This window comes from Thermothielavioides terrestris, chromosome 2 (genome assembly GCF_000226115.1).
Source record: "Thermothielavioides terrestris NRRL 8126 chromosome 2, complete sequence".
NCBI lineage: Eukaryota > Fungi > Ascomycota > Sordariomycetes > Sordariales > Chaetomiaceae > Thermothielavioides > Thermothielavioides terrestris.
Window position 1 is genome coordinate 1,944,028 of NC_016458.1, and position 27,992 is coordinate 1,972,019.

General features: G+C 58.8%; 6 protein-coding genes across 6 annotated transcripts; 2 read left to right on the forward strand and 4 right to left on the reverse strand.

The window, feature by feature from the left end:
* Positions 1-171: 171 nt before the first annotated feature.
* On the reverse strand, positions 172-1,775 carry THITE_2086830 (uncharacterized protein; the record flags this gene model as incomplete). Its single annotated transcript, XM_003651637.1, has 2 exons — positions 172-1,515; positions 1,581-1,775. The coding sequence occupies 2 exons, from the start codon at positions 1,773-1,775 to the stop codon at positions 172-174; spliced, it is 1,539 nt and encodes a 512-aa protein (XP_003651685.1).
* Positions 1,776-3,172: 1,397 nt separating this feature from the next.
* Positions 3,173-5,451, reverse strand: THITE_2112250 (uncharacterized protein). Its single transcript, XM_003651638.1, has 2 exons — positions 3,706-5,451; positions 3,173-3,636 (listed from the first exon to the last, which is right to left on the reverse strand). Exons 1-2 carry the CDS (start codon positions 5,300-5,302, stop codon positions 3,308-3,310), a joined length of 1,926 nt encoding a protein of 641 aa, XP_003651686.1. The 5' UTR covers positions 5,303-5,451; the 3' UTR covers positions 3,173-3,307.
* A 4,084-nt stretch (positions 5,452-9,535) lies between these two features.
* THITE_126254 (uncharacterized protein) lies at positions 9,536-12,023 on the forward strand. The gene is made up of 3 exons (XM_003651639.1): positions 9,536-9,759; positions 9,896-11,228; positions 11,294-12,023. The coding sequence occupies exons 2-3, from the start codon at positions 10,014-10,016 to the stop codon at positions 11,345-11,347; spliced, it is 1,269 nt and encodes a 422-aa protein (XP_003651687.1). The 5' UTR covers positions 9,536-9,759; positions 9,896-10,013; the 3' UTR covers positions 11,348-12,023.
* Positions 12,024-12,552: 529 nt separating this feature from the next.
* Positions 12,553-17,913, forward strand: THITE_2112257 (uncharacterized protein). The gene is made up of 2 exons (XM_003651640.1): positions 12,553-16,546; positions 16,621-17,913. The coding sequence occupies exons 1-2, from the start codon at positions 12,657-12,659 to the stop codon at positions 17,273-17,275; spliced, it is 4,545 nt and encodes a 1,514-aa protein (XP_003651688.1). The 5' UTR covers positions 12,553-12,656; the 3' UTR covers positions 17,276-17,913.
* An 875-nt stretch (positions 17,914-18,788) lies between these two features.
* Positions 18,789-22,486, reverse strand: THITE_2153998 (uncharacterized protein; the record flags this gene model as incomplete). Its single annotated transcript, XM_003651641.1, has 3 exons — positions 18,789-20,746; positions 21,575-22,395; positions 22,444-22,486. 3 exons carry the CDS (start codon positions 22,484-22,486, stop codon positions 19,247-19,249), a joined length of 2,364 nt encoding a protein of 787 aa, XP_003651689.1. The 3' UTR covers positions 18,789-19,246.
* Positions 22,487-26,213: 3,727 nt separating this feature from the next.
* Positions 26,214-27,955, reverse strand: THITE_2143087 (uncharacterized protein; the record flags this gene model as incomplete). Its single annotated transcript, XM_003651642.1, has 5 exons — positions 26,214-26,513; positions 26,564-27,114; positions 27,179-27,366; positions 27,428-27,564; positions 27,668-27,955. 5 exons carry the CDS (start codon positions 27,953-27,955, stop codon positions 26,214-26,216), a joined length of 1,464 nt encoding a protein of 487 aa, XP_003651690.1.
* Between the last annotated feature and the right edge of the window lie 37 nt (positions 27,956-27,992).

Consider the following 27,992-nt stretch of genomic DNA (forward strand, 5'->3'; position numbering starts at 1 on the left):
TCTCAGTATAACCTTAGCTGGACAATACATTCGAGGTACGTAACATCAGGTAAGTATCACATGCTGCAGGCTAAAGTACGGATGAAACAACCTCTCGACCCAAACCGACAACGCCGAAGAGCAATGAATACTACTGTAGAGGGCAAGGCAAAAGTAGGTAGGCTAGCCGCCTCACTTCAGAATCTGCAACTCCTCCTTGCGGCCCCGGGCAAAGACATCCTTGTACGCGTCCCACATGCGCTGCAGCTCCCGCACGTACTCCCTGTGCAGCCGGTCGACCTCGCGGCTCTCCATCTCGGCGTCCGGCACGCGGGTCACCGCGATGGGCCGGCCCACGACGATGTTCAGCGGCCGGCGGTACGGCATCAGGCCCACGTCGTAGTTGAAGATGCCGCGGCCGTGCAGGAAGGGCAGCGTGAACTTGAGCGTGCGCAGCACCCACATCTGCAGGCGGCGCAGCAGCGGGTGGTGCTGCGGGCTGACCTGGTCGTACAGGTCGTTCTCGCCGAACGCGAGCACGGGCACCAGGTCCGCCCCCGTGCGCAGCGCCATCTTGACGAACCCCTTGCGCTCCGCCAGCACCAGGTGCATGACGCCCGGCTGCGCCTCGAGCGACTCGCGCGCCCCGCCCACCACGATGGTCACCGCCCGGCCCATGCCCGCGCCGTCCGCCCCGCCCCGCGAGAGGATGTTGGTGATGGACTCCTTGGACACCGACTGGATGCCCATGGCCAGGATGTAGTCGCGGTACAGCGGGATGCGGAAGTTGGAGTCGAGCGTGAGCAGGCTGTTGGTGATGCCCGGGAACTTGTCCGCGAACCCGAGCGCCTCGGTCGAGAAGGCCGCGAAGGCGCCGTGCGAGATGATGCCGTGCGGGTGGTAGCCAAAGATGTACTTGCGCGTCGCCGGCAGCTCGTGCGTCTTGTGCAGCTGCGCGGGGAAGTAGTCGCCGAAAAACTTCCACACGACGCTGCGCCGCAGCCGCTCCGAGCGCGCGCGCAGGCGACCGTCCGTCGCCGACTTGGAGAGCAGCATATGCAGCAGGTACGGGATCAGGAGCGGCCACGTGAGCGGGATCGCGCAGAGAAAGAAGAAAAAAGAGACGAGCCCGGCGATGCTCAGCGAGTGCAGCACCACGGCCAGCGTCTGCAGCCGCCGCCGGTACGGTATGTTCCAGGGCGCGAACCGGATGCTGCCCGCTCTATAGGCGTTCATCCGGTCCCGCTCCCGCGCGGCGGCCTCCGCTCCAGCCTCGTCGGTCAGCGGAGGATAGTCGAGGCCTCGCGCATCTTTGGCGAGGCCGCCATCCGAGAGCGCCAGGCCGTTAGCTTCAGACGCCCTGCTGAAGGTGGGAGGCGTCGATCCAACCACAGTGGAGACGTCGTCCGCCTCATCCTCGGCAACATCGCCGGCGGAATCGGCCAAGTCACCGAGTTCGGCTGTCTGGCTGGTGCTGCACATCTCCAATTCCACGGGGGTCGGCGGGGACGGCGGCACGATGTTGCCGATGGGTTCCTGGGGCCCGTAGTGTCAGCGGTTGCTGAGGCTCGGGTTGGCATAGATGCACCGGGCAACCTCACCGTCTCTGCGCTCTCCATCCCAGATGGCGCGTCTCCGACTACATCATTAATGGACGGAGGGGGGCCATCGTCAGTCTGGTAGGCTGCAACAAGGTCAACGTGCTGGACGACGATGGCCTTTTCGTTGTGCTGCGGCTCCTGGCCGGATCCGCTGGAGGCCTGTGCCCTCCCTCGAGGGCCTCTCCTTCTGGGCATGCCGTCCGTTTCCCCGTTGTGTGTTCTGTGCTGTGTGCTACGAGGAGCTTCAAGTTCCGAACCGGACAATGCGACAATGTAATGAAGGCAGTGCGTGAGGTAGGTAGATGGGCTGGCAGCTCGAGACGCTTGAGGACTGCTTACCTGGAGCACGGTCCGGAACAGACATGGTGTCTGGTTAACCGGCCGGGGCAGGAGAAGGCCGCCGTTGAGAGGAATTGAACTGGTAGGTAAGGCACGTATGGGGTCACAGCGCAGCGCAACGGGCGCGGCCGAGGAAAGGTCGAGGGAGCTTGCGGCTTAGGATCCCTGGCCTTGAGTGCCTGGCGTTGGAATGCCCGGGTATGGAAACAGCGGCTCTGCGTCGGCCCCCGTCGCCTCTGTGCCAGGCGCGGTAGCAGGGCGGGACTTCAGTACTGAGTGCGTACCACCTTCTGCGACAGACCGATGACCGGGATCGTGTTCAAGGGCCGTCCAACTCCCCGCGTTCCATCTAACTAAAATACGTACGGCAGGTAGACCGGCGAGACCCAAGGGAGGTGAGATGCAGTAGATGGGAGGTGCAGCCTTTGCAGGCGATCAGAAGCTCGACTAGCCAGATATCGGACGAGGGGTCATTCTTGGCCGTGCACAGTAGCAAAAATGCGGTTGGTTCCTGGTCTTGTGTGCAGCACCGTTGGGTCGCAGGATGGAAGGGATGCGATGGCTTTCGTGTTTCGGCCATTCCAGCCGCCCATCATGACGTTACCAGGTGGGGCGGCGCTGCGGCCGGTAGCGAACTGATAACGTTTCCTGTCAGTGCGGCGGCCCAGCTTGCTCCCTGCTGCCCAAGCATGTGGTACGCCAAGCTCTCTTGGCACCGTCCACAGGTAGCATTCAACGTTTACGGCACGGCATACTCTGTGCTGTGTAGTGTATTTCGCACAAGAAACGAAGAAAAAAAGGGGGAAGAAAGACATAAAGGGAGAAGACAGGGAAAGGAGAAGAAGAGTGAGATGGGTAAAGTGTTATGGCTGCCTTTCGGTGCTAGGTGTCGCAGGATTACCCTCTGCTGATTAGCCGTAACCTTTCGCTTAGAGGTCGAGGATGGAAGCCATCTACGGCGTTGGGAACCAACTCCGCTCCCTTAAAGTGAAGCCCAGCTCCCTGCAGGGCACCAACCACCTAGCCCAGCGATCGCCTGAATCGACCAATTGCTCAGTCATTGTTCGAGCTTACTTGGTAACTAAGGTGACCAGCCTGCGGAGCTCAGACCCATTGTAGCGCCTCTCTCTGCCCTTTTGACCCCGCCTCCCTGGTACATACCTTTCCTTCAGTGTTTTACGCCTTGACCATACGCCCGCCAGTACCCCTGAGTTTGCTCCTGCAATGTTCACACAAAGGACACAAAATAAGATACAACGGGGCCCGAAAAACAAAAGGACGCCCTCAGATGGAGGCAGGCCACCGCAAATTCCGAACCCGCTCCCCTTGGCGCCGGCCCTTTCCTCCCCGCGGCGGTAATCTCCTCCCAAGTCGCACACTCACCAGCCCTACGGCTGAGCGACGCCCGAATCAGCTGGAGAATCCTCCTGCTGTGGACCGGCGAGCTGCTGCCGCAATGCCGCAACCTCGGCCGCCAGCGCGGCGATGTGCTGGTCGTGCGCCTCGAGCTTCTCAACCAGTTGAGCCCTGCTTCTCGCATCGGCTTCCACCTGACTCGTGAGCCTGTTGACCGCCCCTTCCAGATGTTGAAAGTAGGCCCACAGAGCCGGGCCCGGTTCTGTAACGCCGTTGTTCTCCGGGCCCTGGGGCGGAGCACCGCCGCTTGCTGCACCGCCGCGGCCGCGCGTCGCCGCTGGCTGACCTGGCGCGGCGTTGCCTTGGGTCGCGTCTCGGTCAGCGGGAGGATACTGAGAGAGCCAGGCTTGCTTGGCCGCTGGTGACATACCATGCGAAGGTAGAGCTGCCCCGGCAGCGCCTTGCTGCTGCTCGTTTGCCGGCCGCGGCTGACCTGCTGCGTTCGCCGAAGCTGCGCCCGGACTCAGCGGCTTCGGGCTCTCCGTCATGCCGCTCTGCGAGTACATGGACGAGCTGCCCGCGCTCAGCGGTATCGACGATATGCTTGTGTGTGGTGTGTGGCTGCTGGGGACACTCGGCGACGTGTTCGAGCTTGATGCTCCGCGGTCGACGTTAGGCGGGTACAAGCCGCCGGAGGCACCGGGCCGAGCACCAGCTGGCGGGTACGTGTTTGAATGGCCCGCCATGTAGCCTTCCGCCCCGGCTTGCCCACCGACATGCTGCGTCTTGATGCTCGGCATGCTCAACCGCCGCCGCTCTTCTTCCGACATGTCGGATCCAACGCCGCCCTCGTACAGCTCAGCCGACATGGCAGAGCTGTCCGCCGCAGCATTGGCCCCGTCGTAGCCGTCCTTGAGGGAGAAGGAGCCCATGGTCTGTCTTCTGCCTGCGCAGCCGCCCGCTCCTTTACTGTGTCTCGCCAGCGCATCGCCGCGGGCAAATTTCCTATCGCAGCTCGGGCACACGTGCGGCTTCTCACCCGTATGCAGCTTGCTGTGGCGCTTCAAGTCGTGAAGCCGGCGGAAGCGCATCTGGCACGACTGGCACACGTAGGGCTTCTCCTGGCTATGCGTGAGAAGGTGGCTCTTGAGGTTATGATGGCGCGTGAACTCGGTTTCGCAGTACGGGCACTTGTGTTTTTTGTTCGAGCTGGGCGAACTAGGTGGGAGATCGACGGTTGGTGTCTGTGGGTTCGGTATCGGCATGCTCATCATCCGCTGGGGAGGCCCCGGCGCCGGCATGGTTCCTGGGTACGAGAGGGAAGTCGCCGTCTTGTCTTCCATCTGCGCCTCGGGCTGCTGCCCGTACGCATTTTCACCATTGTGCGGGTCAACATCCATGGCATTGGGACTGTCAGCCCCTTGTCGTTCTCCGTCTTCTAGGCTCGCAGCGCTTGTGCCGCTCTGCGGACTAACATCCTGCAGATCATCGGCAGCGACGTGTTCCGTAGGGATGTGAACGGAGCTGAGAGCTCTCGCTGCGGCAGCGGCAGCGGCCTCGGCTTCCGATTGTCCCGTGTCTGACGGCGCATCTCGGGGTTGGTTCACGTCTGCGGCGACGCCCGACATCAGGTCGTCAAGGGCCTTTTGGGCCGATACTTGGTGTTCACTGTGTTCCAGCTCGGGCAGCAGCTGTTCCTGTTGCTGCTGCGGCGGCTGCTGCTGCTGCTGTTGCTGTTGCTGCAATTCGTCTTTACCGCTCGCTCCGTCTCCGACAGCCCCATCGGTCGAGGGCTGATGCGAGTGCCGCGCAAACCCGACCAGACGGGCAATCTTGGACGGCGATATGTCGCCACCGGGAACCAGCGAATCTTGTGAGGTGGGTGTCGTCTCTCGCGCACGCTTCAGCGACTTCTGTCGGGTTAAGTCACCAACGGGCGCGAAGGGAGCCGAAACAGGCTGCGGCACGGTTGAGGTCGACGGCGCGCGCGGAGCTTCTGCGGCGGTGGGGCCCCGGTCCGAGTCCATGGCGTCAGAAATGGGCGAGGACAAGGTGGAACAGAGGCGCTCAAGCCGGAGACCCTATTCCCAGGCCGCTGGATACGAGTTCCGCCGGGTTTGCAGCGTCACCGGCCGCACTCTCGCATCTCAAGGGTGATGGTGGTGCTCGAGGCTTGATGTGTGGCTGGAGATCGTGGCGAGAGCTCTCGGAAAGCAAAGCAGACGGGATGGCTTTTACGCAGCGCCTCGGCAGCGTCGAGGCGGCCCGGAAGGTGGGTAATTGGTTGACGGAAATTTATCGACTCGGGTCGGACTGCTGTCCACGATGCAGGCAGTCGCCGTGTCGCAGGAGAACGCGGTTCAAGGCAGTGATGGTGGGGAGATGGTAGGTAACTCCGCAGATAGGTCAGGCTGGTGGGCGTGAGTTGGAGGGAGGGAAGGCTGTGAGCGAGCGAGAAATGTGGGCGCAGCAGCTGGCAAGCCTCCTCCGAGACCCACCCACTCCTCTGCCACCGAGTGCCAGACGGCCGAGGGCGCCAAGGCGCTGCCCGAGGCACTTCAGGTTAGTGTAACACTCCTTCAGCACGTCCAAGCTTCACTGCCATGCTTGGCTGGTCCAGCCTCGTGGCGCGAACTTGTTTTCGACGGTCAAACCAGCGCCGCTTCACTTTTCCTATCTTGGTTACTGCTTATCGAACGGATTTTCAGCTCTCTCAGGTGCAGGCTGCGAGGTCACCACAAGAACGAGACGTGAACGCTTGGTGCTATGGAGATAACCCCATGCAACGTAGATCAAGAATCCGTACTTCTCGAGTTGCTTGGTTTCCCGGGCTCCTTGGAAAGAGCCGCCGGACTGGGCTCACAACGCAAGTCTGCCACCAAGGTCTCCGTCTCTGACCGACTGCCGCCCAACTCAAGTAGCTCGATGGATGTATCTGCGCACTTCAGCTGTCGTCTGGGAAAATGACTGGGGCGGAACATTGGACCTTCAAAACCATCAAGAGAGTTGGGTCAGTTAAGCAGCATCCCGCTCTAAACTGTTGGATGAGCAGCAAAGGTCCCACCCTACTCACAGCACGTTACCGCAGTATGGTTCCGCAAACCGTCGGGGCGGGTAACTCAGGTAGGTATGTGAATATCTAGGTAATTACCTACACAGATGGCTTTGTCGTGACAACCGACCAACTGACGTGCGAGTCAGGGTTACCTGTGCGGGCGACATCGCGGTATGAGGCTGTGCCTAATGTGGAGAATCGGTCTCGAAAATCTACTGTGTAAGTCCGCCTACTCGGTTCAGATATCTGAGAGACTCATTGGCGTCGGTGAGATATTGGCCGGCCAGGTGGAGGACACCGGGTCGATGCCGTTGCGCGGCGAATCCTCGTTTGGCGGCATGCCAACAACAAAGGCAAGGCAAGACCAAGGGGAAGATGTTTGAGATACTGATACATCCTTGCGACCAACCGTGAAAACAGTTGCAAGCCGCTTCCGGTTGCAGAGCGGGAGGCCCCACATGAGATAGCAGCAATGTTTGAGTCAACCATCGGCCATACGCTGTGCCTGCTTCAGCCTCTTAGCTAGACTTCACCACCTCACGCAGGCCTGTTACGTGTTGCGAGAATGCAGCCAACGGCCCCCACTGGCATTCTAAACTTGGAACACTCGGATGCTGTGGGTTAACTACCGGCGCCCCAGCCAGTCTCTTTGAAACGTCAAATCTGCATCGGTGACCAGACGGGCGCCTTCGGGGTGATTTTTTATTAGACTGAATGTTGGCCTACTACCTATGTACGGAAGTACATATACGCATGTAAGTAAGTCGTCTTGCTCGATAACTAACCCGGACTTCATGCGCTGTCTCGTGGCGGTCTTGATGTGAGATCTACGGAGAGTGTAGGTACTTGAAAAAACACGGAGAGTCCGTCATTAGACGGGCAGTACAGCGTACCATGCAAAGAACGGAGTACTTCCGTAGTTGCCGTCTACACTAAATCCTGCTTCAAGTTGCCACCTCCTTGGCTACTTCACGAGGTAGCATGGCTCTCTGGCTGGCGAGATGTGCGTTCATCACCGGTTCCGGCAGAATCGCTTCCAGATTTTCGTTCTGATTGCGGCAAATTGGCGGTCCGCGGATCTCTGTGTCGACGCCTGGAAACTGTTCGGAAATCACTCCTCCCTTCTCGCGGGAGAAAAAAAAGGAGAGAGAGAGCGGGAGCGAGAGAGAGAGCGAATGAGAGAATGGGGGGAGGGGAGAGAGAGGGACAAAGGGAGGGTGAGAGGGAGAAAGGGGAAAAAAGAGAGAGAAAGAGGCCAAAGAAGCGCAAAAGAGTTGTGAATTCAGGCCGAGGAGATGCACCTTTTCTGCATTTCCGCCCATGCCTGTGCTCCCGCACTTCGACTGTGCAACTCACATTCGCATGATTTCGAGTCAGCATCCACTTGGAGGACGAAGGCTGGACTCTTGGGTGCCAAGTGAACTGAGGGCCACGACTGCTAATTATCCCTGAATTGATCTAGTCAGGCACCAGGTGGGACGACGCAGGGTGCCTCATCGTGCGCTGACGACTTCCACGTGGAGTCGCTGAGGCGGCCATCTGTCAATCAGAGCAGCCAGCGCAAAACGCCGTTGTCAACGTCGAATTTCATGGTGATCGCCGGCCCAACCTCCCCTTACTGTGCACTGTGTACGTTAGTGGGCCTTCACATATACTACACTAATATCCTTGCAGAACGGCACTTACACTATTCCGTACTGTGGATGGGATACGCGGCATAGACTACGTTAGGTAGGGAGAGTACTGCTACTACGGGTGTTCCTGGTCGAGCAGGAAGCCCTTCTGGATGATCTCACATGTCCATCCTTCTTGGATTGATCTGTCAGTGTTTACGCCCTCGCCCCAAGAATCGTTTTTGCTGGCTTCTCGGCGAATAGAGCCTTGGAAGCGGGGGAAGGCCAATTAAATCTCATATATCTGTACTGCACATCCGTACTGTGTTCGGCCGCAATGCGTAGACACAGTTGGATGGGGGATGGGAGGGTTTTCTTTCTGAGACACGCCCCTGAGAGGGCCATCCCTGCCAGCGGTACCTGCAGGTACGGAATAGCCGCCCCCCCAATCGTCTCGCACCCCTTTGCAGAAAGACGCAATCTCGCCAAAGCAGCGTCGCCCCTGGGTCGTGGTTATAGAGGTCCCGCCAAGACTAATTTCGGAGGTTGCCGCTTACAAGTATTTACAATCGCCACGGGGTAAGCGGGGCCGCGACGACTTAGAGCAACATCGACAATGCACAATCTCAAAGACTCGTAGCAACAACTTCACTAAACCTCAACCAAATCGAAAAAAAAGAAAACGAAGTTAACCCGCACCCTAACCTTGACCCTCACCCTAACCTTAACCCGAATCCTAACCAGCGGGGGGCTAGCGTCGCCCCCCGCACCCCCGGCGAACTAACCTATGGCTAACCCGTGGCGATAGTGCAAACCCCTTGGCGGTCTTAGCGGGGTACTGACGCTGTAAAAACATTGCCGACAATTGGCCGAAATTAGTCTTGGCGGGACCTCTACAGGACACTCCTGGTTTGTTTGTTAGTTTGGTTCTTGCCCCCACTTTTTGACAGGGGCCTACAGCCAACCAAACTCGGCCTTTTTACCCACCTGTTTAGTTCCTAGCTCTGGCACTGCATTCCACCAAACCATCAAAAAAGCATCACCACCATCAAAACCATCAAATCCTTCAAAATCGGCCAGGGCAGCCAAATCAGCCAAATCAGCCAGATCAGCCAGATCAGCCAGGTGGGCAGTTCAGCTTTACTATCCTAGCCGGCCAACCGTCGAGGCATTGAAGGAAGCTATTTTGCAGGCGTGGAATGCGGTGCCCTCTGACTATCTGTTGCGGTTGGTTCATTCCATGCCAAGGCGGCTGGCGCAGGTGTTGAGATTCGGAGGGGTACACGAGGTACTGAGATTGACCTGTTTCGCTTCTGTTTTTCTATGGAAGATTAAGTACTGTACAGTTTTTGCAATCCATTGTTGATTGGCTTTCAAACCCTTGTTGTGGCCCACCGTAAGTACCAAACTAACAAACAAACCAGGGGGCGACTGTATAACCTCCAGCCGCCCCTGGCCACTGCCCTGTTCTTGGCAAGGCCCTGGGGTCCCATCCCGGACGGCGCTCATTTCGCTCCTTTTCCTTTGCGTTGCCTCTCATTCATCGCACCCTCCACCCATTTTGAGAGGCTCCCCAATCTCCCTCCAGTTCATCACTCTCTTGAACTGCAGGTCGCTCGTTTTCCTCGTCCTCGACGCCGCTTCCCCGCTTGCAACGAGACTTCCATCCAACAGAGAGTCTTGAACCGACTCTCTCTCACATTCCTTTGGAACTGCCAACCAGCAATAACAGTTTTACCCCGGGGTTAGGGTGCGATTCCGTGCAAAGGGCCCGGGCGTCTCCTTCGATTTATCCACCCTCCCGTTCCATCAACAGGTGAGCTCCCCGGTCGACGGTCAGGGCAACAGCAGGGAGCCAAGGCTGGTTGCGCCCGCTTGACGGGCCAGCAACAGATCTTCACGCGGCGGTGCCTGATCTGCGCGGGTGGCCAGACTGACGGGCAGGTGGGCAGCTCTTGCTGATCGGTTTCGAAACCAGAGGGGAGGTGGACTCGCGACTGGCGGAGCCGGTTCGAACATTGACGCGAACGACCCTCTCGATCGACTGCTGCGCTCCAAAAGATCGGTAAGATGAAGGGAATCATCAAGAGTGCCGTGGCGGCCGCCGTCGTTGTCGGCGTCGCCGCCCAACCTCACAATCATGGCCACCGCCATCTCCACGCCAAGAACCATGCCCGTTCTCCTGTCGAGAAGCGCGATACCGTGATCGTCACCAAAGTTGTCGAGGGCCCCACTGTGGTCGTGTATGAGTTGGACGGCCAGCGGGTCGATGCTGCGCAGGCGGAAGACGGCATCTCGAAGGGTCTGTATGTCGTCATGGGCTCGTCGCAGCCCACTTTCAGCGCCCCTCCTCCAGCCGTGACCACCTCGAAGGCCAGCACCGACCTCGGCGGCGAGTTCTTCGAGAAGGCGACGACCACGACCAGCACGTCGACTACGCCGACGACCACGTCGACCCCTACACCGAAGAAGTCGACCTCGGCCGCGCCGCAACCCGTGGCCACCGGCATCAATGTGGACTTCCCCAGCGGCAAGGTGAAGTGCGACAAAGTGCCGACCGAGTATGGCGCCATCGAGGTCCCCTGGGTTGGCACCAACGGCTGGACGACGCTCGCCAACATCGGCACGTGGATCAAAGGCGTCGCGATCAGCAAGATCGAGTCCCCGACCTCGGGAACTTGCGAGCCTAACATGATGTGCTCGTACGCCTGCCCGCCGGGCTACGAGAAGTCGCAGTGGCCCGAGGAGCAGGGCGCTAGTGGCCAGTCCGTCGGCGGGTTGTGGTGCAACGCGGACGGGTACCTGGAGCTGACCCGACCCTCCCACCCCAAGATCTGCGAGCCGGGTGCTGGTGGCGTGTACGTCCGGAACGAGCTCTCGGGCAACGCGGCCGTGTGCCGGACTGACTACCCTGGCAACGAGGCCATGGTGATTCCGCTCGACACGTCGCCGGGCAACACGTACCCCCTGACCAACCCGGATTCCTCGACGTACTACGTGTGGGAGGGCAAGCCGACGACTGCTCAGTACTATGTCAACAACATGGGCGTTGCGGTCGAGGATGCCTGCGTCTGGAACAGCGGCCCGTACCCGACGTCGGCCGGCAACTGGGCTCCGACCAACATCGGTGTGGGCAAGAGCAGCGACGGCATCACTTACATCTCCATCTTCCCCAACTCGCCCACCAGCACCGCCGTCCTCAACTTCGATATCGAGATCACGGGCGATATCTCGGGCACGTGCTCCCTCAAGAAGGGCGTGTACTCGGGCAACAACGGCTGCACGGTGCGTACAACCCCGGCCGGGTGCGGTTTCTTGTGGACGCTCAAGGCGTACTAACGGCGTACTAGGTCGGGATGAAGCCAGGCGGCACAGCCACCATCGTGTTCAAGAACAGCTCTTGATCGTTGAAGGACGGCCTTGGCGGCGGCGGCGGTGGCAATGGATGCTGTGTCCTTTTTCCTTCTTCATCGCTGCTGGCCCACGGTGACGGCCAGTGCTGGTTCGATAGGTGCTTTGTTAATGGCCTTCTGAGCTGCTGCTGTTCTTCCCGTAGGCAGTGAGAAGGGTTGGTGGATTTAGTCGCATAGGTATTTCTTTTTCCCTTAGTGTGCGAAATGTCTATATCTGCAGTTTCGTAAAGGAGATGCTGGGTTGCCGTTGCGTTATATATACCACCTGAGTCGCATTTCGCTCTGCAGGATTCGCGGTTGGAGTCCGAGGCAACGGGACCAGCGCTAGTTATCACGGATGGACGACCGCAAATGCGAGGAAGATTCTGTTTCCGAGTGCGAGCTCACGGGGGGCGGGGCCGTTGATTACGGAGATCGCTTCCCGGCCTTTTCTTGCATCTAGATGCTGATGGCTTCGCGTCGATATTCATCTTTTTCTCGTCTCTCTTGGCGTCTTGGGAATCTGAATTATGCGTTGACAGGAGCTCACCGTCTCCACCTGCCGTTGCGAGTGGTTGATGTGTCGTTGGCGGTTCTGACTGCTGTTCTGAGGTCTTGAGGGACGAGGGCGCGCAGCAATCTTGTATAACAGGTATCTGTGCTGACGAAATACATTTTGGTGTCTGAGCTCGGAATGAACTACCTTCAGGTATGGACCAAAACTCCATTTGTTTCAGCGTTTTCTAGAGGGCCGGAATTGTGCAAGGTGTGTTTCATGTGTCCTGAAGTGGTTCATTCACAGAAAGACCGACTTACCTTGTGTACTGCGGCCAGTGTTGGGCCCCTGCTTACTGCCTTCCTGACCTCTGTACTGTTACAGTACGTAATAAACGACCTTACCGATCCGACATCTCCACTAACTAACGTTAGCTCTTAGCCGGCTGCCTGCTGCGATTGGCGAGCCGCGTCTCAGCTTGCGACGCCACGCCGCCGACCGTCTTGAATAAGACAGCTTTCGAGATTCCCGTCCGCGACCTCACTTCTCGCGCCCAAGTTTCCCTGTCCATCAGCACGGCCGGACTGACTCTTCGGCATCCCCAAACCGATAGCATTTTAGCTACGCATTTGGCAGCAACAGCGACGTCTCTGCCGCAGGACTCTCACGTTACTGGAGGGTCGCGCTCTTCCGACGCCGGTTTCGAGTCGCCCGAGACACGACACGCTCTTCCTCTTCGCTGTTTCCCGCAGAACCCCCGCTTGTTTGGTCCCCTGATTCTTCGTAGCTCTCCTTGATGAGCGCCCGACTCTCCATCCGCGCACCATGAGGGTCAGGGGAGCTGTGCAGGCGGCAGCGGTGCTGGCGTCGGCGCTCTGGCTGTCGCCCCTCGCCGCCGCAAAGAACGACCGGCCAACATTTCACACCAAGGCGTTCGAGAACATCCCCAAGAATCTTAATTATTTCCCCGACTCGGATGTTGTCTTGTTTCAAGACACCGAGGACAACAATGTCTACCGCTCCGACGACCACGGCGTGAACTGGGAGCGCGTGGAGGCTGTCCCCGAGGGCCGGGCCTGGCTTCTGTACATGCACCAGTTCGATTCGAACCGCGCATATATCCTGACCGAGGGCGATACCCACTTTCGCACCAGCGACCGCGGCAAGACGTGGGAGAAGTTCGATTCTGGTGCCGAGATGAGCATGTTCCGAGGCGACATTCTCCAGTTCCACGCCGCCGACCCCGACCGCATCATCTTCAACGGCATGGCGTGCCAGGGCATCTTCTGCCAGGAAGTGGCTATGTACACCACCGACGGCTTCAAAACCCCCGCCAAGGAGCTGCGCAGGAATACCGACGGCTGCTGGTGGGCCAAGTCCTCGGACCTGTTCTCGACGGGCTCTGAAGACCTGGACAAGAATCGCATCCTGTGCATTGTGCGGGACGCCTTCTCGCCGTTCAAGCAGGACCAGCGCCTGCTGATCTCGGACAACTTCTTCCAGCCGACCGACGAGAGTCGAGACATTCAGGAGTTCGAGCCGGATCTGGACGTCAACAAGCCGGTGCAAGGCGTCGTGAATGTTGCCGTGGTGAAGAAGTACTTGCTGGCGGCGACCACATCTCTGAACACCGACGAGATGGCCCTGTTCGTCACGGACGACACCAAGAAGTGGCACCGTGCCATCTTCCCGGCGCCTCATGACAGCCACGACCACCGCGTCATGCAGGAAGCTTACACGGTGCTCGAGAGTACCAACTACAGCATCCAGATCGACGTCATGGTCACCCGGCCGTCGAACCCGATGGGCGTCCTGTTCACGAGCAACTCCAACGGCACCTACTTCACCGAGAATATCGAGCACACCAACCGCAACCACCGGGGCCATGTGGACTTTGAGAAGATCGCCGGCATTCAGGGCATCTTCCTGGTGAACAAGGTTGACAACTGGGAGGAAGTCTCCAAGGAGGCGAGCACCAAGAAGAGGCTGGTGACGGAGATCACGTTTGACGATGGCCGTACCTTCGAGTCCGTGACGGCCGACGGTAAGCGGATACACCTCCACTCGGTCACCGAGCTGAGCAACGTGGGACGTGTCTTCTCGAGCCCCGCCCCCGGCCTCGTCATGGCCATCGGCAACACGGGCGACTACCTCAAAGACTACTGGGAGGACGGTAATCTCTACGTCTCGGACGATGCGGGCAAGACCTGGAGCAAGGCCCTGGACGGCCCGCACAAGTACGAGTTTGGAGACCAGGGGTCGATCCTCGTAGCCGTGCGCGATTCTAAGGAGGCCGATGTCGGCGAGATCAACTACTCGCTCGACCACGGCGTCACCTGGAAGAAGGAGTCCTTGCCTGACGGGCTCAAGTTGAGGCCCTACATCCTCACGACAACGCAGGAATCAGCCAGCCTCAAGTTCCTCCTGATCGGCGAGACGGAGAAGTCTCCCCGGTGGCAAGTTATCTCGATCGACTTTGACGGCCTTCACGAGGCAACATGCACCGACGACGATATGGAAGACTGGTCCGCCCGCGTGGACAAGGACGGGAAGCCGACATGCCTGATGGGGCACACCCAGACCTTCCGTCGCCGCAAGAAGAAGGCCGAGTGCTTCCTAAAGCAGGAGTTCAAGCATGCCGTGGCAAAGACGGAGGATTGCCCCTGCACCGACGATGACTATGAATGTGATTTCAACTTCGAGAGGGAGGACGGCCGGTGCGTCGCCAAGGGACCCATCGTTCCGCCGGAGGGGGCGTGCCGTGACGGCAAGCCGGACGAAACCTTCAAAGGCACGTCCGGATATCGCAAGATCCCCGGAAACACCTGCAAACCGTCCAAGGAAATGGACGAGAAGTACAAGGATGTCGACCGGAAGTGCTCCGAGATTGGAGGCAAGCTGCCGGGACCGGCAACGGATAAGGTGAACCAGACGCCGAATTCGTTCAAGAAGCAGTGGGATGCCTGGGAGAAACATTATCTTGAGCGAGGAGACTCCAGCTCCACCGACGATGAGACTATCATCATGCGGGGGAGAAAAGGGGACAAGTACGGGGATATCTATATCACCCACGACCATGGCAAGACATGGCACTCTCCAAAGGAGCTCGAGGACGAGAAGATCTGGCTCATCATCCCCCACCACCACTTCAAGGATATGGTCTTCTTCGTCACGAATGGGAAGAAGGTTATCTACACCACCGACCGCGGCAGGTCTTTCCATAGCTTCAAAGCACCCCACGAGCCTCATCCAGACGTGTTCCCCTTGGCCTTTCACCCGGACAAGAAGGACTGGCTGATCTGGATGGGGAAGAAGTGCGAGTACGGCGACTGCTACGAGGTCGCCTCGTACACCAAAGACCGTGGCGACCACTGGGAGACTCCCAGCCGGTACGTCCGGCGGTGCGAATTCACCGGATCAAAGGCCTACAAGTACCCGGACCGCAAGGGGGAGCAGATCCTCTGCCTAAAGCACGAGAGAGAGGATAAGGACAAGAATAACCCGCTGGTGCTGGTTTCGACCAACGATTGGTTCGCGAACGAGGAAATCCGCCAGAGGAATGTGAAGGAGTTTGCCACTATGGCCGAGTTCATCGTGGTCGCCACCGAGGACACTGCCAAGAAGACCCTGCAAGTCAGCGCAAGTCTCGATGGCACAGTCTTCGCCGACGCCCGCTTTCCTTACGGCTTCGAGGTCCCCCACCAGCACGCCTACACTGTGCTGGACAGCTCGACGCACGCCGTGAACCTGTTTGTGGCTACCGAGGTGGCCGAGGGCCGCACCTATGGCACCATCCTCAAGAGCAACTCCAACGGGACCTCGTACGTGGTCAGCGCGAAAAACGTTAACTGCGACGAGGACTTTTACGTCGACTTCGAGAAGATGCTCGGCCTGGAGGGCGTGGCGCTGGTGAATGTGGTTGCCAACCCCGACGAGAAAGGCAGCGCCCCCAAGAAGCTGCGGACTATGATCACGCACAACGACGGCGCTCAGTGGGCGTACTTGCCCACGCCTCGCGACGACGAGTTTGGCAAGTTTCCCTGCCAGTCGGACGGGAACGAGAAGTGTGCTCTGCACATCCACGGCTACACGGAGCGCAGAGACCATGGCAAGACCTACTCGTCAAAGGGAGCCGTCGGCCTGATGTTCGTATGGGGCAATGTGGGCGATTCGCTCGGCCCGCGCAAGGATGCCGATACATTTATGACTACCGATGCCGGCATCACGTGGAAGCGCGTCAGGCAAGGACAGTGGACCTGGGCTATCGGCGATCAGGGCGCCGTGATCGTGCTAGTCCAGACCACGGCAGGTGGCACGAAGAAGACCAAGACGCTCCTCTACTCGCTTGACCAAGGTCAGACCTGGCAGGAGCATGAGTTCTGGCCCGAGGAGGTCGAAGTCTGGGACGTGACGACGCTGCGGTCCGGCAGCTCGCGGGACTTCCTGCTCTGGGGCAAGGACGGCGAGGGCACCTTCACCCTGAACCTGGACTTCTCCGGCTTCAGCGAGCGCATGTGCAAGTACGACGACGACCCGGAGAAGTCTGACTACTACATCTGGTCGCCCAAGCACCCCCTGCAACCGGACGGCTGCCTATTCGGCCATGTCTCGCAGTACCTGCGCAAGAAGTCGGACCGCAAATGCTATAACGATTTCAAGCTGCAGCCTCTCTACGGCAAGCAGAACTGCACCTGCACACGAGAGGACTTTGAATGGTAAGAGCGCCTCGGCCTCTCCCCTCTCCCCCTCTTAGAGCTTCGCAGACCACGGACTAACATGTGATCGCCAGCGACTACAACTACGAACTGGACCGCTTCGGCCAGTGCTCTCTCGTCAGCGGCCTGCAGCCCAAGGATCCGCAGACCTGGTGCAAAGAGCACCCGGACGCCATTGAGTACCACGAGCCGACGGGCTACCGGCGCATCCCGCTCACCACCTGCGTCGGCGGCCGCGCCTTCGACCAGGAGTCGCCCTCGCACCCGTGCGCCGGCCACGAAGACGAGTTCGAGCGCGCCCACGCCGCCTCGCCCGTGGCCATCTTCTTCGCCGTCACCATCCCGTTCGCGCTGGCCGGCGCGGCCGGCTGGTACGTCTGGCGGAACTGGAACGGCAAGCTCGGCCAGATCCGCCTCGGCGACCAGGGCACCTCCGTCTTCGAGGCGGACCGACCGTGGGTGAAGTACCCCGTCATCGCGCTCAGCGCGGTTGTCGCGCTGGTCGGGGCGCTCCCGCTCGTCGCGGCTGCCGCGTGGAGGAGCGTCCGGGGCCTGGCGGAGAGGTGGGGCCTCGCGCCCGGCGGCGGGCGGGGCAGATGGAGCAGGCTCGGCGGTGGGACCCGGCGGTTTACCACCAGAGACAGCTTTGCGAGGGGCAGCGGGGATTATACCATTGTGGACGACGACGAGGGCGAGTTGCTTGGAGAGGATAGCGACGAGGAGGTATAGACAGACAGGCGGGTGGGTCGCGACACCGAGGCTTTTTTCTCCTGAGATGTAGGCTTGGAATCGATTTTGGACACGCATAGATGAATGGGATGGGATGGGATGGATGGATGCAATGGAAGATGGTTGCGGGACGTTGCAGGGCTTTTGCATGGGCTGGGTATAGGGCATAGTCACCGCCCGAAAAGAAGGGCACAGCAGACCGTGTTGATTTTTTTTTTCGTGTTCACTAGTCATTTACTGGTGTTCGGTTTGGTTGGCTTCAACTCTTCCCGTCTTTGCTGTGCATCAGACAGAGGTATCCATGGACGACGACGGGCTTGCCGTGCCCGAGAACCGCGGTCCACGATCTACCAGCACCTGTCGTTACCACAACTGACTCGTGATTTTTGTTTTGGAACGTGTCTCCACCTGTGCTTCTCATCTCATCACGCCGTTAACACCCGACACCATGACTACCGAGGAAGTTACCTGTCACCAGCACACCAAAACAAGCAGCCGCTAACTGGGACTCTGGAGCTCTGGAGGTTTCGATGCGGGGGAACCTCGATCGACAGCACAGCTCATTACCCAATGCGTCGACCATCATTTCCCTCTCCTCATTGCACTAGGCATTTTCAGTTTAGCAAACAATGCTCGCCATCGGAAACTTGGAATACTCCGATCGGAGTAACTTCATAGTGTACTGTACACTAACGGGTCCGTCGTCAGGAGCACTCATTGCAATATCCTTACACCGCAAGAACAACGGACCAGACAGGGCCCTGCCTGCGGATATTCGTGGTTGCTTACTGTATGTACATGTACGTATCATATGGAGGGCCATGTCGATGCGTGCCACGGTTGAGGTGGTTTTGGACAGAACCCTGACCTGACCCCCACGCAACTCCGCTCACTTCTGCAAGGGGCGCACGAAAGACCCAGCCCACGGGCACGGGCGCTCAGGGGTTTGCCGAAGGCACGGACGCTCGGTAGCTTGCGGAGTGGGGCCGCGCTGGAGCGACGGTGGGGCGGGCTCCACGCCGCTGCACACGTCAGAGAGAGCAAGGAGGATGCTTGTTGGATGGAGTAGACAACTACACTAACGTAGACAAGTGACGGTGTAACCAAACCGGCATGCTTGCTTGCTTGCCTGCGATGCATCAGGCCATCTGATATCTCACCGCAAATTCCACGCAGCGTCTCCCGCCATGTCGGTTTGCTTGTTTTCCCAGCATCCTGGGATCAACCAGGAGGGTGTTCAAGCTATCTGTAGCACTACCCAATGTAACTACGGATACCGTGTCGGCAACGCGCAGCGACACAGCGCCCTCTCTCCAAGCGCCCAATGTGACGAGATTTGAGCCAGGGAGGCCGCCTGCCCATCACCACCAGGACCTGCTTTGCGCGCTCGGGCCTAGCTATCCAAGGAACGGTAGGGACGGACGGCAGGAAGCAGTCACGGATTAATAAAAACAAGCATTGCCTATTCGGAACTTTTGCACAGGCGAGGGGAGCGAGCCGGAGGGGGTTTTTTGGCGCCGAAAAAAAGCCGCTCTGAGCTTTGCCGGCGGCGGCATCCTGTGTAGATCATCCATCTACGGAATACCGTCGGCGAATACAACAAGAATGATTCTGGACAGCGAAACGCCCGACGCCGGTGTACTTGTGTAAATGAATCATGATTGCCACCCACCCAGATAGTATGCTCCCGAAAAGATAGAAGACCAAAGACCAAAAAATTGAACAAATTTGGAAGCGATGTTGGAATGCCGCTCCATGCGCCCGGTCGTAATCTGACAAAAGAGATGAATGAGTGGCGCCGGTACAGAGATCGGGAAAGAGGTAAGCGAAACCGGGTCGGGTGGCGCGGCCGGAGCTGGTGTCACAGGGTGCGGCAGAGCGAAGAGCGTTGCCGGCCGGACGTCATGTTTGGCCCACGAGAACACTTCTCCCTAGAGAGAAGGGGTCGCGGCGGATTGTCGAGGAGCCTCATCATACTCGACGCATGCGGTTCCAGAACCGTCTCATGACCCCTTTCTCGGCCGCGCCCCCATTCCAGTGGTCTATCTCGGGGAACTTCTCCAGGCTGTCCTTCGGAGCGCCCGGCCCGGGGTAGACGCCGCGAGTCTCCCGAGCCTTCGGCCGGCGGCTCTGCTGCTGCTGGTAGCCCTGCTTTTGCAGCCGGCCGTACATCTCGTCCTCGTGCGCGCGCAGGTCCGGCCGCGTGAGCGTCATGCGCAGCGTCATCTCACGCGACGACGCGGGCGCCTGGGCATAGCAGCCTCCTTCCGGCGTTCTCCTGCCGAGATCTCCGCCGCTGGCTAGGCCTGCGGAAGCTAGGCGGGCGTGGCGAGCACCGATGGCCCTGCTGTGCTCGAGCGGCTCTGGTGTCTTGGGCGAGTCTGAATCAGCCAGGGAGAGCTGGTCATCGTTGAGAAATAGGTTGTCGTCGTCATCGCCATCGGCCAGGAATGTGCGCATGTAGGGAGGAGAGTCAACTCCGGATTTCTGCTTCGAGTGTCCGCGGGAAATCCCATTGGTATCCAAGGTAAGCATCGGAGCGGCGGAGAGCGCGTCCGCCGACGGGAAGCCAAACTCGACAGCCTCGTCGAATTTCTGCGGCGAGGCGAGGTACACTCGCAGCTTCAGTCGCGCCTCGGGGTCTTGGTAGTGGGCAGCGGCCGGGTCAAATGCGGTGATGGACGGTTGAGGCGCGTGCCTTGGCGTGATCAGAGACAGGGCGCGTGATTTCCGCCGGACATGAGCCAAACCGTTCGAAACACTGCCGGCCGGGCTGTGGATCGGTGACGCCGGCGTGGCGGTACCGTTGGTTCCTGGCCGGCTTGATGAGACCGAGCTTCGACGGCCAAACGGAATCTTGGATATCGACATGTGCCGGCGGAAGGAGGGCCGCTGCTTCGTGGTCGGAGGGTCTTCGCGCAGATTGGCATGGTAGTCGTCGAGGAAGAGGCGCAAGTCCAGGTCCTCCTCCTCGTCCAGCCACCGGAAGCTGTCGTAGAATGACTGCGGTACATGTACATGTCCGTCTGATTCATCGGCGTGCTTCTCGAGGCCATTGGAGAACTCCATGCTGTCTCGCGCGGGTGAAAGAAACGGCGAAGAGGTGCTGGCAGTTGTGGACAGGTTTCTCCGGCTGGACTGCTGGTTGAGCTTATATACTGCCTCGTCGGCCGCGTCGAGAATCACGGTCGTGCGCTGGCGACCCGCAACGGCGATCTGTTCCTCGCGTCGGGGTCCTACCTCTTGCGTTGCTTCTGACAGGCCGCTGAGCGAGGTCGACGAATCAGGAGCTGAGGGGTGAGACCCGACTATGGATCCGCGGCGGCGTCGACCACCGGTGTGCTCTGGGGCGTCACGCTCCTGGCGGGGTTTCCAGCGCTTGAAACTCGATATATCGTGGTAATGCCGCGAGATCCCGTCTACGAGACCGGATTCCTGAGCGAAACGTAGCCGTTCGAGGGTCGAAAAGTACTGCAAGGGGGGTAGACAACGTCTTAGCCACAATGTCAAAGCTGGACGGGGAGCTAAGAAGACCTCAGATAGGGTCGCCGGCCGCCGAGCACGGCCAGATGGCCCGGGAGCGAGTGCGAGGGGCTGCTCGTATGCAAGAAACGTTGAGGTGCAGCAAGCAGGGAGAGGAAAGGAAGTGGTTCGGCAGCTTAGCGATGATGCCGAGCGTGCAGGCGCAGAAGGTCATGAAAAAGGCTGAGGAGCAAACCCAAAGCAAGGCAAACACGCATTATGCGCAATGCGTGCTAGATGACAGCCCATGAATCTGCGTTGATTCTGTTTCTTTTGGGGCTGCGGACCACCACTTGGTGGAGAGTCCAGCAAAGAAGCAAAGTCGAGGAAGCTACCGAACTACCGCAGCAGTCTCTCCGCAGCCCAGCCAAACCGACATCGCAGAAAGCCTTCGCTCACTCACTCGCTCTCACTCACTCGCAGACCTTGCTCAGCGTTCAGCTGCATTTCCATCCACGCACCAATCCCGAACGATGCGAGAGAGGCAGATGCAACCGTCTCGGTGCCATCACACAAGGAGAGCTGGTCCAAGAGCCCGCTTTCATTGGCTCGAGGCTAGCGTGACTGTCCATCCACCTGCAGGTTCCAGCACTTGCAGGACGAGCGAATGGCGGGCGGATGATCAAATGTTATTGTGCGCGCGCCAAGCCAAGGAAGGATAGAGAGAGCCAGGCCCAAGCGCACGAGTAAACAGAACATGCTCCGAAGCCCGAGTTGAAAGCAAGCCATGATATTCCCTTGGGGACGGTTATCACAAAGTAAGCTCTTGTCACACACCTTTCTCTGGATTGCCAGCGGCAGAGCCTCGAATTGCTCTCGTGTCATCTGCGGGACAGCGCCGGTCCCGGACTGTCGTTTTTGGATGCTACTGGATCTCGATCGGCTGGGTTGTTGCGGGCTGCCCCAAACGTAAAAGCTGTGGCTCGTCTTGCCGTCTGCTGCAGAGCGGTCGGCGGCTTCTGCCTGGTGGCAGTGATGCCACCTTGTCCAACGCGCGAGTCTCAGGGGCTTGGCCGTCCGTTCGCTCCTCCCGCTCTTTGCTGAGATTGGGCGGAGTTGCGCGGTGTCGATTCCTGTGTCTACCAGACTCGTGGCCGACGGCGATGAGAGGGAATCGACCCCGCTGGGGCCGAGGAATCGGGGCTCGGCGGCAGCGTCGCAAGTCAGCCCGGGCATGGTGCTCGGCGTCCCTCCGCTATCGTCACTGAGGCTGAGGGCAGACGAGCAGAAGCTGGAGGTGTCGCTCAATCTCGAGGCCGAAGGAGAGCGGTAGAAGGTGTAGAACAGTGGAAGGCAGTCGGCATGGGGCGCGAGTATCGGAACAGGGCTCGGGAAGCAGTCGTTGTCGAGGGCAGAGGGCGAAGAGGGGTCCCCATACAAAGCAATGGAGGAGGAGGAGCTGTTGTTCACGAAGAAAGGAAGCTGCCAGCTGGAGCCGCTGGGATCGAAGCTCGAAGTTGTCTGGCGCACCAACAAGGGTTCTTTCCCCCTTGGGGAAGCTGCCCCTGTCGCTCTTTTGTCGTCGCCGTCGTGGGCGTCAAGAGCGAGCATCACTCCACGGTGCACCCCTGGACTCGCGCTTCCGGGAATAGCGCCGTCTCTCGCTGACGAGGCACCACGAGAAGCGCCCTGGCTCCCCATCTCACTACTGGGCCGTTCAAGGCGTGACCGCCCCTGTTGTTTGTTCATCAAGGGTCCAGCCGGTTGGGAGCGGGCCTGGCGGGGAATCAACCCACCACCAGCGCGCCAACCAGGGTCCCAGGGTGAGCTCAGCCTCGAGGGGAGGAGACAAACCGCATGCTCACCCCTTTCTTCTTCTGCGCGGCGTCGGGCCCAGAACCGGGAAGCGGGAAGCTCGTGGAGGAGAAGACGGATGGATCCGGAAACATGCACAAACTTGAGGCGGCTTAAGAGAAACACGGTTTGCGCGTGTCCGGTCCATGAGAAATCAATCCACGTGCCTTCTTTTACCCCGATTGCTCAGGCAGGGCTGTTCCGATGTTTTGGCAGAAATGAGCGGATCTCTGCAACGGCACACAAGATGCGCGCACTTGCGATGTAACATCAATCAACCTTCGACGCCACGGCATCTGGGGTGTCCTGTGAACATTATGAACCTCATAGGAGTGTAAGTGTGCTCCTCCCGGGTCTTGTGAGCTGTTCTTACTGTGTACAGTGTAATCCGTACACTAATGTCCACTTCACGAACCACCTTATCAACTCTTTGCTTCGTCGAGCGCATTCCACGGCGAACCCGTTCAAATTCTTGGGACGATCGTTGCCTCTCCTGGCTAGGAGCTTGGGCGGGTGGCGCGGAACAGCAGGGGAAAGAGCTCCTCGCCCCGCAAGTCGGGTTCCACAGTCCCCGGATACAAGAAGGTACCAAGGTACTCGATAACTACACGGAATACTTGACAGTGAACTATTAGGCGTAATCCGAAAAAAATCGGAGAACCCTTCGCATGGCACGTTCCTGCACGGAATATCATATTGCAATTCAGGCGGTAAGGAATGTACAGGTAGTGTTCCGTGGTAAGCGCCGCAGATTGTTATTTCGCCAGCGAGACACGTTCTCATAGTGTTGTGTTGGTAGCCAGCATTCCGTCCTACCCTTCCGGGTCGCGCGACCCAACAAACCACGAATTCGGCTTGCCGCATCTTACACAGTAGGCTTGTCATACATTATGCATTATATCACTCCGTGCGCAAAATCCTCGCGGCGAGCGCGGGATCCAGCCCCAAAGCAGGCACCAAGAGAGCAAATGCGGCACCAGCAGCTCCGGACGAGCGCCGGAAGCGGGAGGCCGCGCGACTTAACGAGAACATCGAAGCAACGAACCTGAGAACCTATCGCGCGCGTTCGCTCGCTCAACTTGCAGATGTGGAAAAACACAATTCTGTGGGCGGTTGCTGAGCTGGCCAGTGGGGATGCATTTCTGGGATTTTGAAGGATTCTCTCGAATAGGGACGATGCCTTGACGGTACTCCGCAGTTAAGGTAGGTCCGCAGTTCACGAGATCGGGCGCCTCACACGTGGCAAGTCTCAGTTCAAAGTCCTCTTCCCCTCCGCAGCATGACTGCATAGTGTGCATCTCGACCGCCGCGAGATCACCATCTGAAACACGCTGTATGTCCGCTTCGCAGCGAGACTTACCGCCATTTCTGTGGCGGGGCACCACTCACGAGCAGATGGAATACTCCGCTGCCCTCCGGTGCTCGGTTATTGCTCCAGCCTCGACGCCCGGGACCTTGAATCTCTTGCCCACTCAGGATAACGAAGCCTGCCACGGTTGAAGAACCTGCATCTTATTTACCAGGCGGCGTATCCCTTATCCCCGGAGCATCCCAGCCCAGCGGGTAGTTATCTGCAACGAAGCGGCACAGAGGGCATCGTGGCAGTCCGAGCTCGCTTGTCGGCCAACCTCGCTTCGACGCTCGTGTGTATGTACATGTACCCAAGCGCCTCACTCGCATTAACTCAATGACCCAAACGTTTTACTCAACAGCAGCGTCCTGCCCCTTGGTCAAGAGAAAAAAACAATACAATAAAACAAAAAAAAAAGGAGGTGCGTTGCACCGGGTATGGAGACCTCACGGAATTATTCCCACAATGATCACAGTATGCAAGTCGCTCAGCTGAGAATCCCGTCCAACGTACCGTGTACTGTGTTCACAGGAGGCATACCAAACAGCCAGTCTCGTATCGTCCCGCGTACCGGCACGCGACACCCGTCTCGGCAGGGCGCAGCCAAATACAGGACGTTGCTGTTGCCATTGGTTTTCCGGAGCATGCTAGAAAATGCAAGGCATCGTTGCACTGGAGTTGCAGGTGGTGTGTTGCACCCCGCCGAGAAGATCAGCTGTGGAAGTCTGGCCAGACGGGGTGGCATTGGTTCAGGACTAGCCTTGTCCGTTCCCTTGGCCACAGCCTGCTGCAGAGGATGAGGTTGGCATCGATGCATCCTTTCAAGCTGCAGCGCTGTTTTTGAGGTCGGTAGTCTTCAGCTAGTCACGGAGGTTCTCCCGGGCTCTTGAGCCGCGCCAGACGCGATATTGCGCAGTTCGTTCGTTCGGTACATACATGATCCGGATCGTCTCGGATGGAATCCGGAGCCGAATGTGGGGTTGTGTCGGCACAGTGGGTCCGGAGGCCGGACTGGCATCCGGGCCGGGTGGGTCCCCGGATGACCATTAGGTAGTCCATCAGTGGGCAGAGACCTGACTTTTGGCTGTTCACGCTCCGGCGTTAGTTCAGTTGCCAGTACTGAGCAGGACATCGCGCAGGTTCATTGCTGAGTTGTGTTTTCTTGCGGCTTGAGGCGAAGTCGCTCGCAAATACCGGTGTGCCAGATCCATATTTGTGGGGTTTGAAAGTGCTGGGCGCGACAAAGGTTTGACATGTCCAGATTGAAGTTCCTCTTCGGAGCTGCAAAATGAGACTGCCCCGGCGGGACCGCCGCTCTGCAGGATCGCAGAGCGCAGAATTCACCCCGAGTCCCGATCCGACGGAGCAAGCATTGCTCGGGTTATCACTACGAGGAATGAGGACGAGGTCACGGTTGTGTCATTTACGGCTTTGTCATCTACGAGACAAGCCGAGAGAGTCCGGAGCACAGTAACGCTGATAACTTGTGGGAGCAGTTCAGGTGGAAGCTGCAGCACTTTCCATTTACCTCAGGTACCAAGGTAGTTCAATTCACATTCTTTTTTTTCTTCCTTTTTTTTATTTTTAATTTAACTTAATCTATTTTTTTTTTATTTTTTTATTCTATTTTTATTTTTATTTTTATTTTTATTTTTTTTGTAGCTACCGTCTTTAAAAAATCTTCAGAAGGGATCCGAAGGGACCCACCCGCACTGGTTTGCACCTTCCGGAACAGCCCCCGTGCTCCGTCCAGTCACATGGATGCGAGCCGGCCCCACCTACCGGAGCAGCTCGGCTTCACGCTGTGGCGCTGTGAGGGAACCTACCACTGTGTGCTTCAGTAGGCATGCAGGCAGCAGGCTGTAGGCTTCCGCGAAGTTCTTTCCCGAATCATCATCAGATATCAACATCGGCACCACTTCCGTCTGGATGACTGCCATTCCCACTTCGTTGGTTGCTCTCGTTAGCGTCGCCTCCTCACTGCTTTTCATCGTCTTCACGATCCTCCTCGTATGATGACCATGTAACTGCCTAACAAGTGTGCGCCAAGCCGCCGTCGCCAAGGAGGAGAACCCGGGATACAGTGGAATCCTGCGCATGCCTCCACCTCTGCTCCATCTTACGGACCCGTCCCGGCCTCGCCCCGAAGCACAGCCAGGGCACCGGCCCCAGTTCCCGCCGTCCCTTCTTCGCACCTCCCCGCCCTCCATACTAACATCTCCGACCCTCCGGCACTCCCGACGCCCCAAGCCAACCCTCTTCGGTTGCGCCCTACGTTGCCGCGTTCTTAGGCAGCGAGTCAATGGGATCATAGTACTCGTACACCCTGTTCTCCTTGTTGCGCCCGGTCACAGCGGGAGCGGTGTACTTGGAGATGCCTGTAGTTCGGTCGTATGACTCGAAGGAGCAGGCCAAGCGCTTCCCGCCGCCTCCGGGGAGGTCAACGACAAACTGAGGCATCATAAAGCCGGCAATCGACCCTCGGATCTTGGCCTCCAGGTCGAGGATGGTCTGCAGCGGCGTCCGCAGATGCTCGACGCTCTTGACCATGTCGCACTGGTAGACGTAGTACTGCGCTGCCGTCAGAGCCGGGCTCGCGCGTCGACTGCGGAACCACTCACCGGGAATATGTTGTTGTCAGCGAGCCCTCGAATCAGGGCCGACATGGTCTTCAGGTCGTCGTTGACCCCCCGCAGCAAGACGGTCTGGTTGCGCACCATGACGCCCGCCTCAAACAACTTCTGGCTGGCTGCCGACGAGATCCATGACAGCTCGTTCGGGTGGTTGAAGTGAGTGTGCCACGCCACCGCCTTTCCGGCCCGCTTGGCCTTGTTGGAGACGTCGATCACGGCGCTGACCCAACCGTCAGACTCGTCCAGCACCCGTCCCGGCGCGACTGCGAGGCCCTTGGAAGCGAAGCGGAAGCGTCTAATATTCGGCATGCCGATCAGTCGCTCGCCGATATCCCTGATGTGCTCCGGATTGAGATAGTAAGAGTCGCCTCCCGACACCACAACGTCATGCAGCCCGGGCTGGCTCTCAATGTATGCCAGCGCCGCCTCCCAACGTCGGCGCGTTGGTCTCAGGGATGCCTTGGTCACGGTCTCGGTATTGGCCCCCACCGCATATGATCGGGTGCAGAACATGCAATATGTCGGGCAAACAGAGGTTGCTGCTTTTGCTGTCAACCCGAAGCTCATATCCATTTATTCGCACACGGACATGTACCGACTCACGGAGAAACAGCGCCTTGTCCGGATAGCGGTGAACGAGACCCTGGACCGGCGAATCCTCTTCCTCGTGTAGCGAGTCTAGTGTCAGCTTCGGGTGGTCCGGCATCATCACCGACTTGAGAGGGAGAAATTGGCGCAGGATTGGGTCGTGTCGCGGGTCCCGCCAGTTGATCCGGCTCAAGATGTACGGACTGCCGGGGGGTCAGCAAGGACGCGGACCGCTTGGAAGACATTTCATCAAAGTTCCCTCACGTCATCCGAATGGCCATGGTGGCCGCTGTTATGCCGTCCTCAACGTCCTGGATATACTCGCTGCGAGTCTGCATCCGAGTCCCGGCCTCGTCGTACGGGATCTCTTCGGGAACAACAGCCTCCAGAAAACCGTAGAGCTGTTTCTTCGTCTGAACTGAGTTCGCAATCTAAGGTTCGTGAGAAACCGCAGCCCGTCTTAATTCATCGAGTCGCGGAGGGTTGTCAACATGTTAGGCTTACACTCCAGCGATAAGAGATGAACTCCCGGGCCGACACCTTCTCCCACAGCGGCACCTTGCGCCAGAATTCGTCGCAATTCTGTGGTGTGAAGTTCACGACCGGGTGAACCGTTAGGGTTTCATCACGACGGGCGCTCGTGCTGAGGACGCTCTGGTCGAGCCCGTTGCTGACGTCCGCAACCTGGGCCTGGAGGCGCGGGATGGAGCCCACGGCTCGGCTCGAGCCGAGCTGGGACGCCACCCTCGCCCCGTGTCCGGGGACCCCTCGTCGTGCAATCATGGGGAGCATGATGCTGTCGTGTTGTTTGGTATGCAAGATAGCTGAG

Excerpts from the sequence above, each read along its gene's own strand:
- THITE_2112250 (XM_003651638.1), bottom strand. The coding sequence starts at position 5,302 with ATGGACTCGGACCGGGGCCCCACCGCCGCAGAAGCTCCGCGCGCGCCG. Across the intron at positions 3,637-3,705 it reads GGCAGCTCTACCTTCGCATG|GCAACGCCGCGCCAGGTCAG; the intron begins GTATGTCACCAG and ends ACGCGACCCAAG.
- THITE_126254 (XM_003651639.1), top strand. The coding sequence starts at position 10,014 with ATGAAGGGAATCATCAAGAGTGCCGTGGCGGCCGCCGTCGTTGTCGGC. Across the intron at positions 11,229-11,293 it reads CGGGCAACAACGGCTGCACG|GTCGGGATGAAGCCAGGCGG; the intron begins GTGCGTACAACC and ends ACGGCGTACTAG.
- THITE_2112257 (XM_003651640.1), top strand. The coding sequence starts at position 12,657 with ATGAGGGTCAGGGGAGCTGTGCAGGCGGCAGCGGTGCTGGCGTCGGCG. Across the intron at positions 16,547-16,620 it reads ACACGAGAGGACTTTGAATG|CGACTACAACTACGAACTGG; the intron begins GTAAGAGCGCCT and ends TGTGATCGCCAG.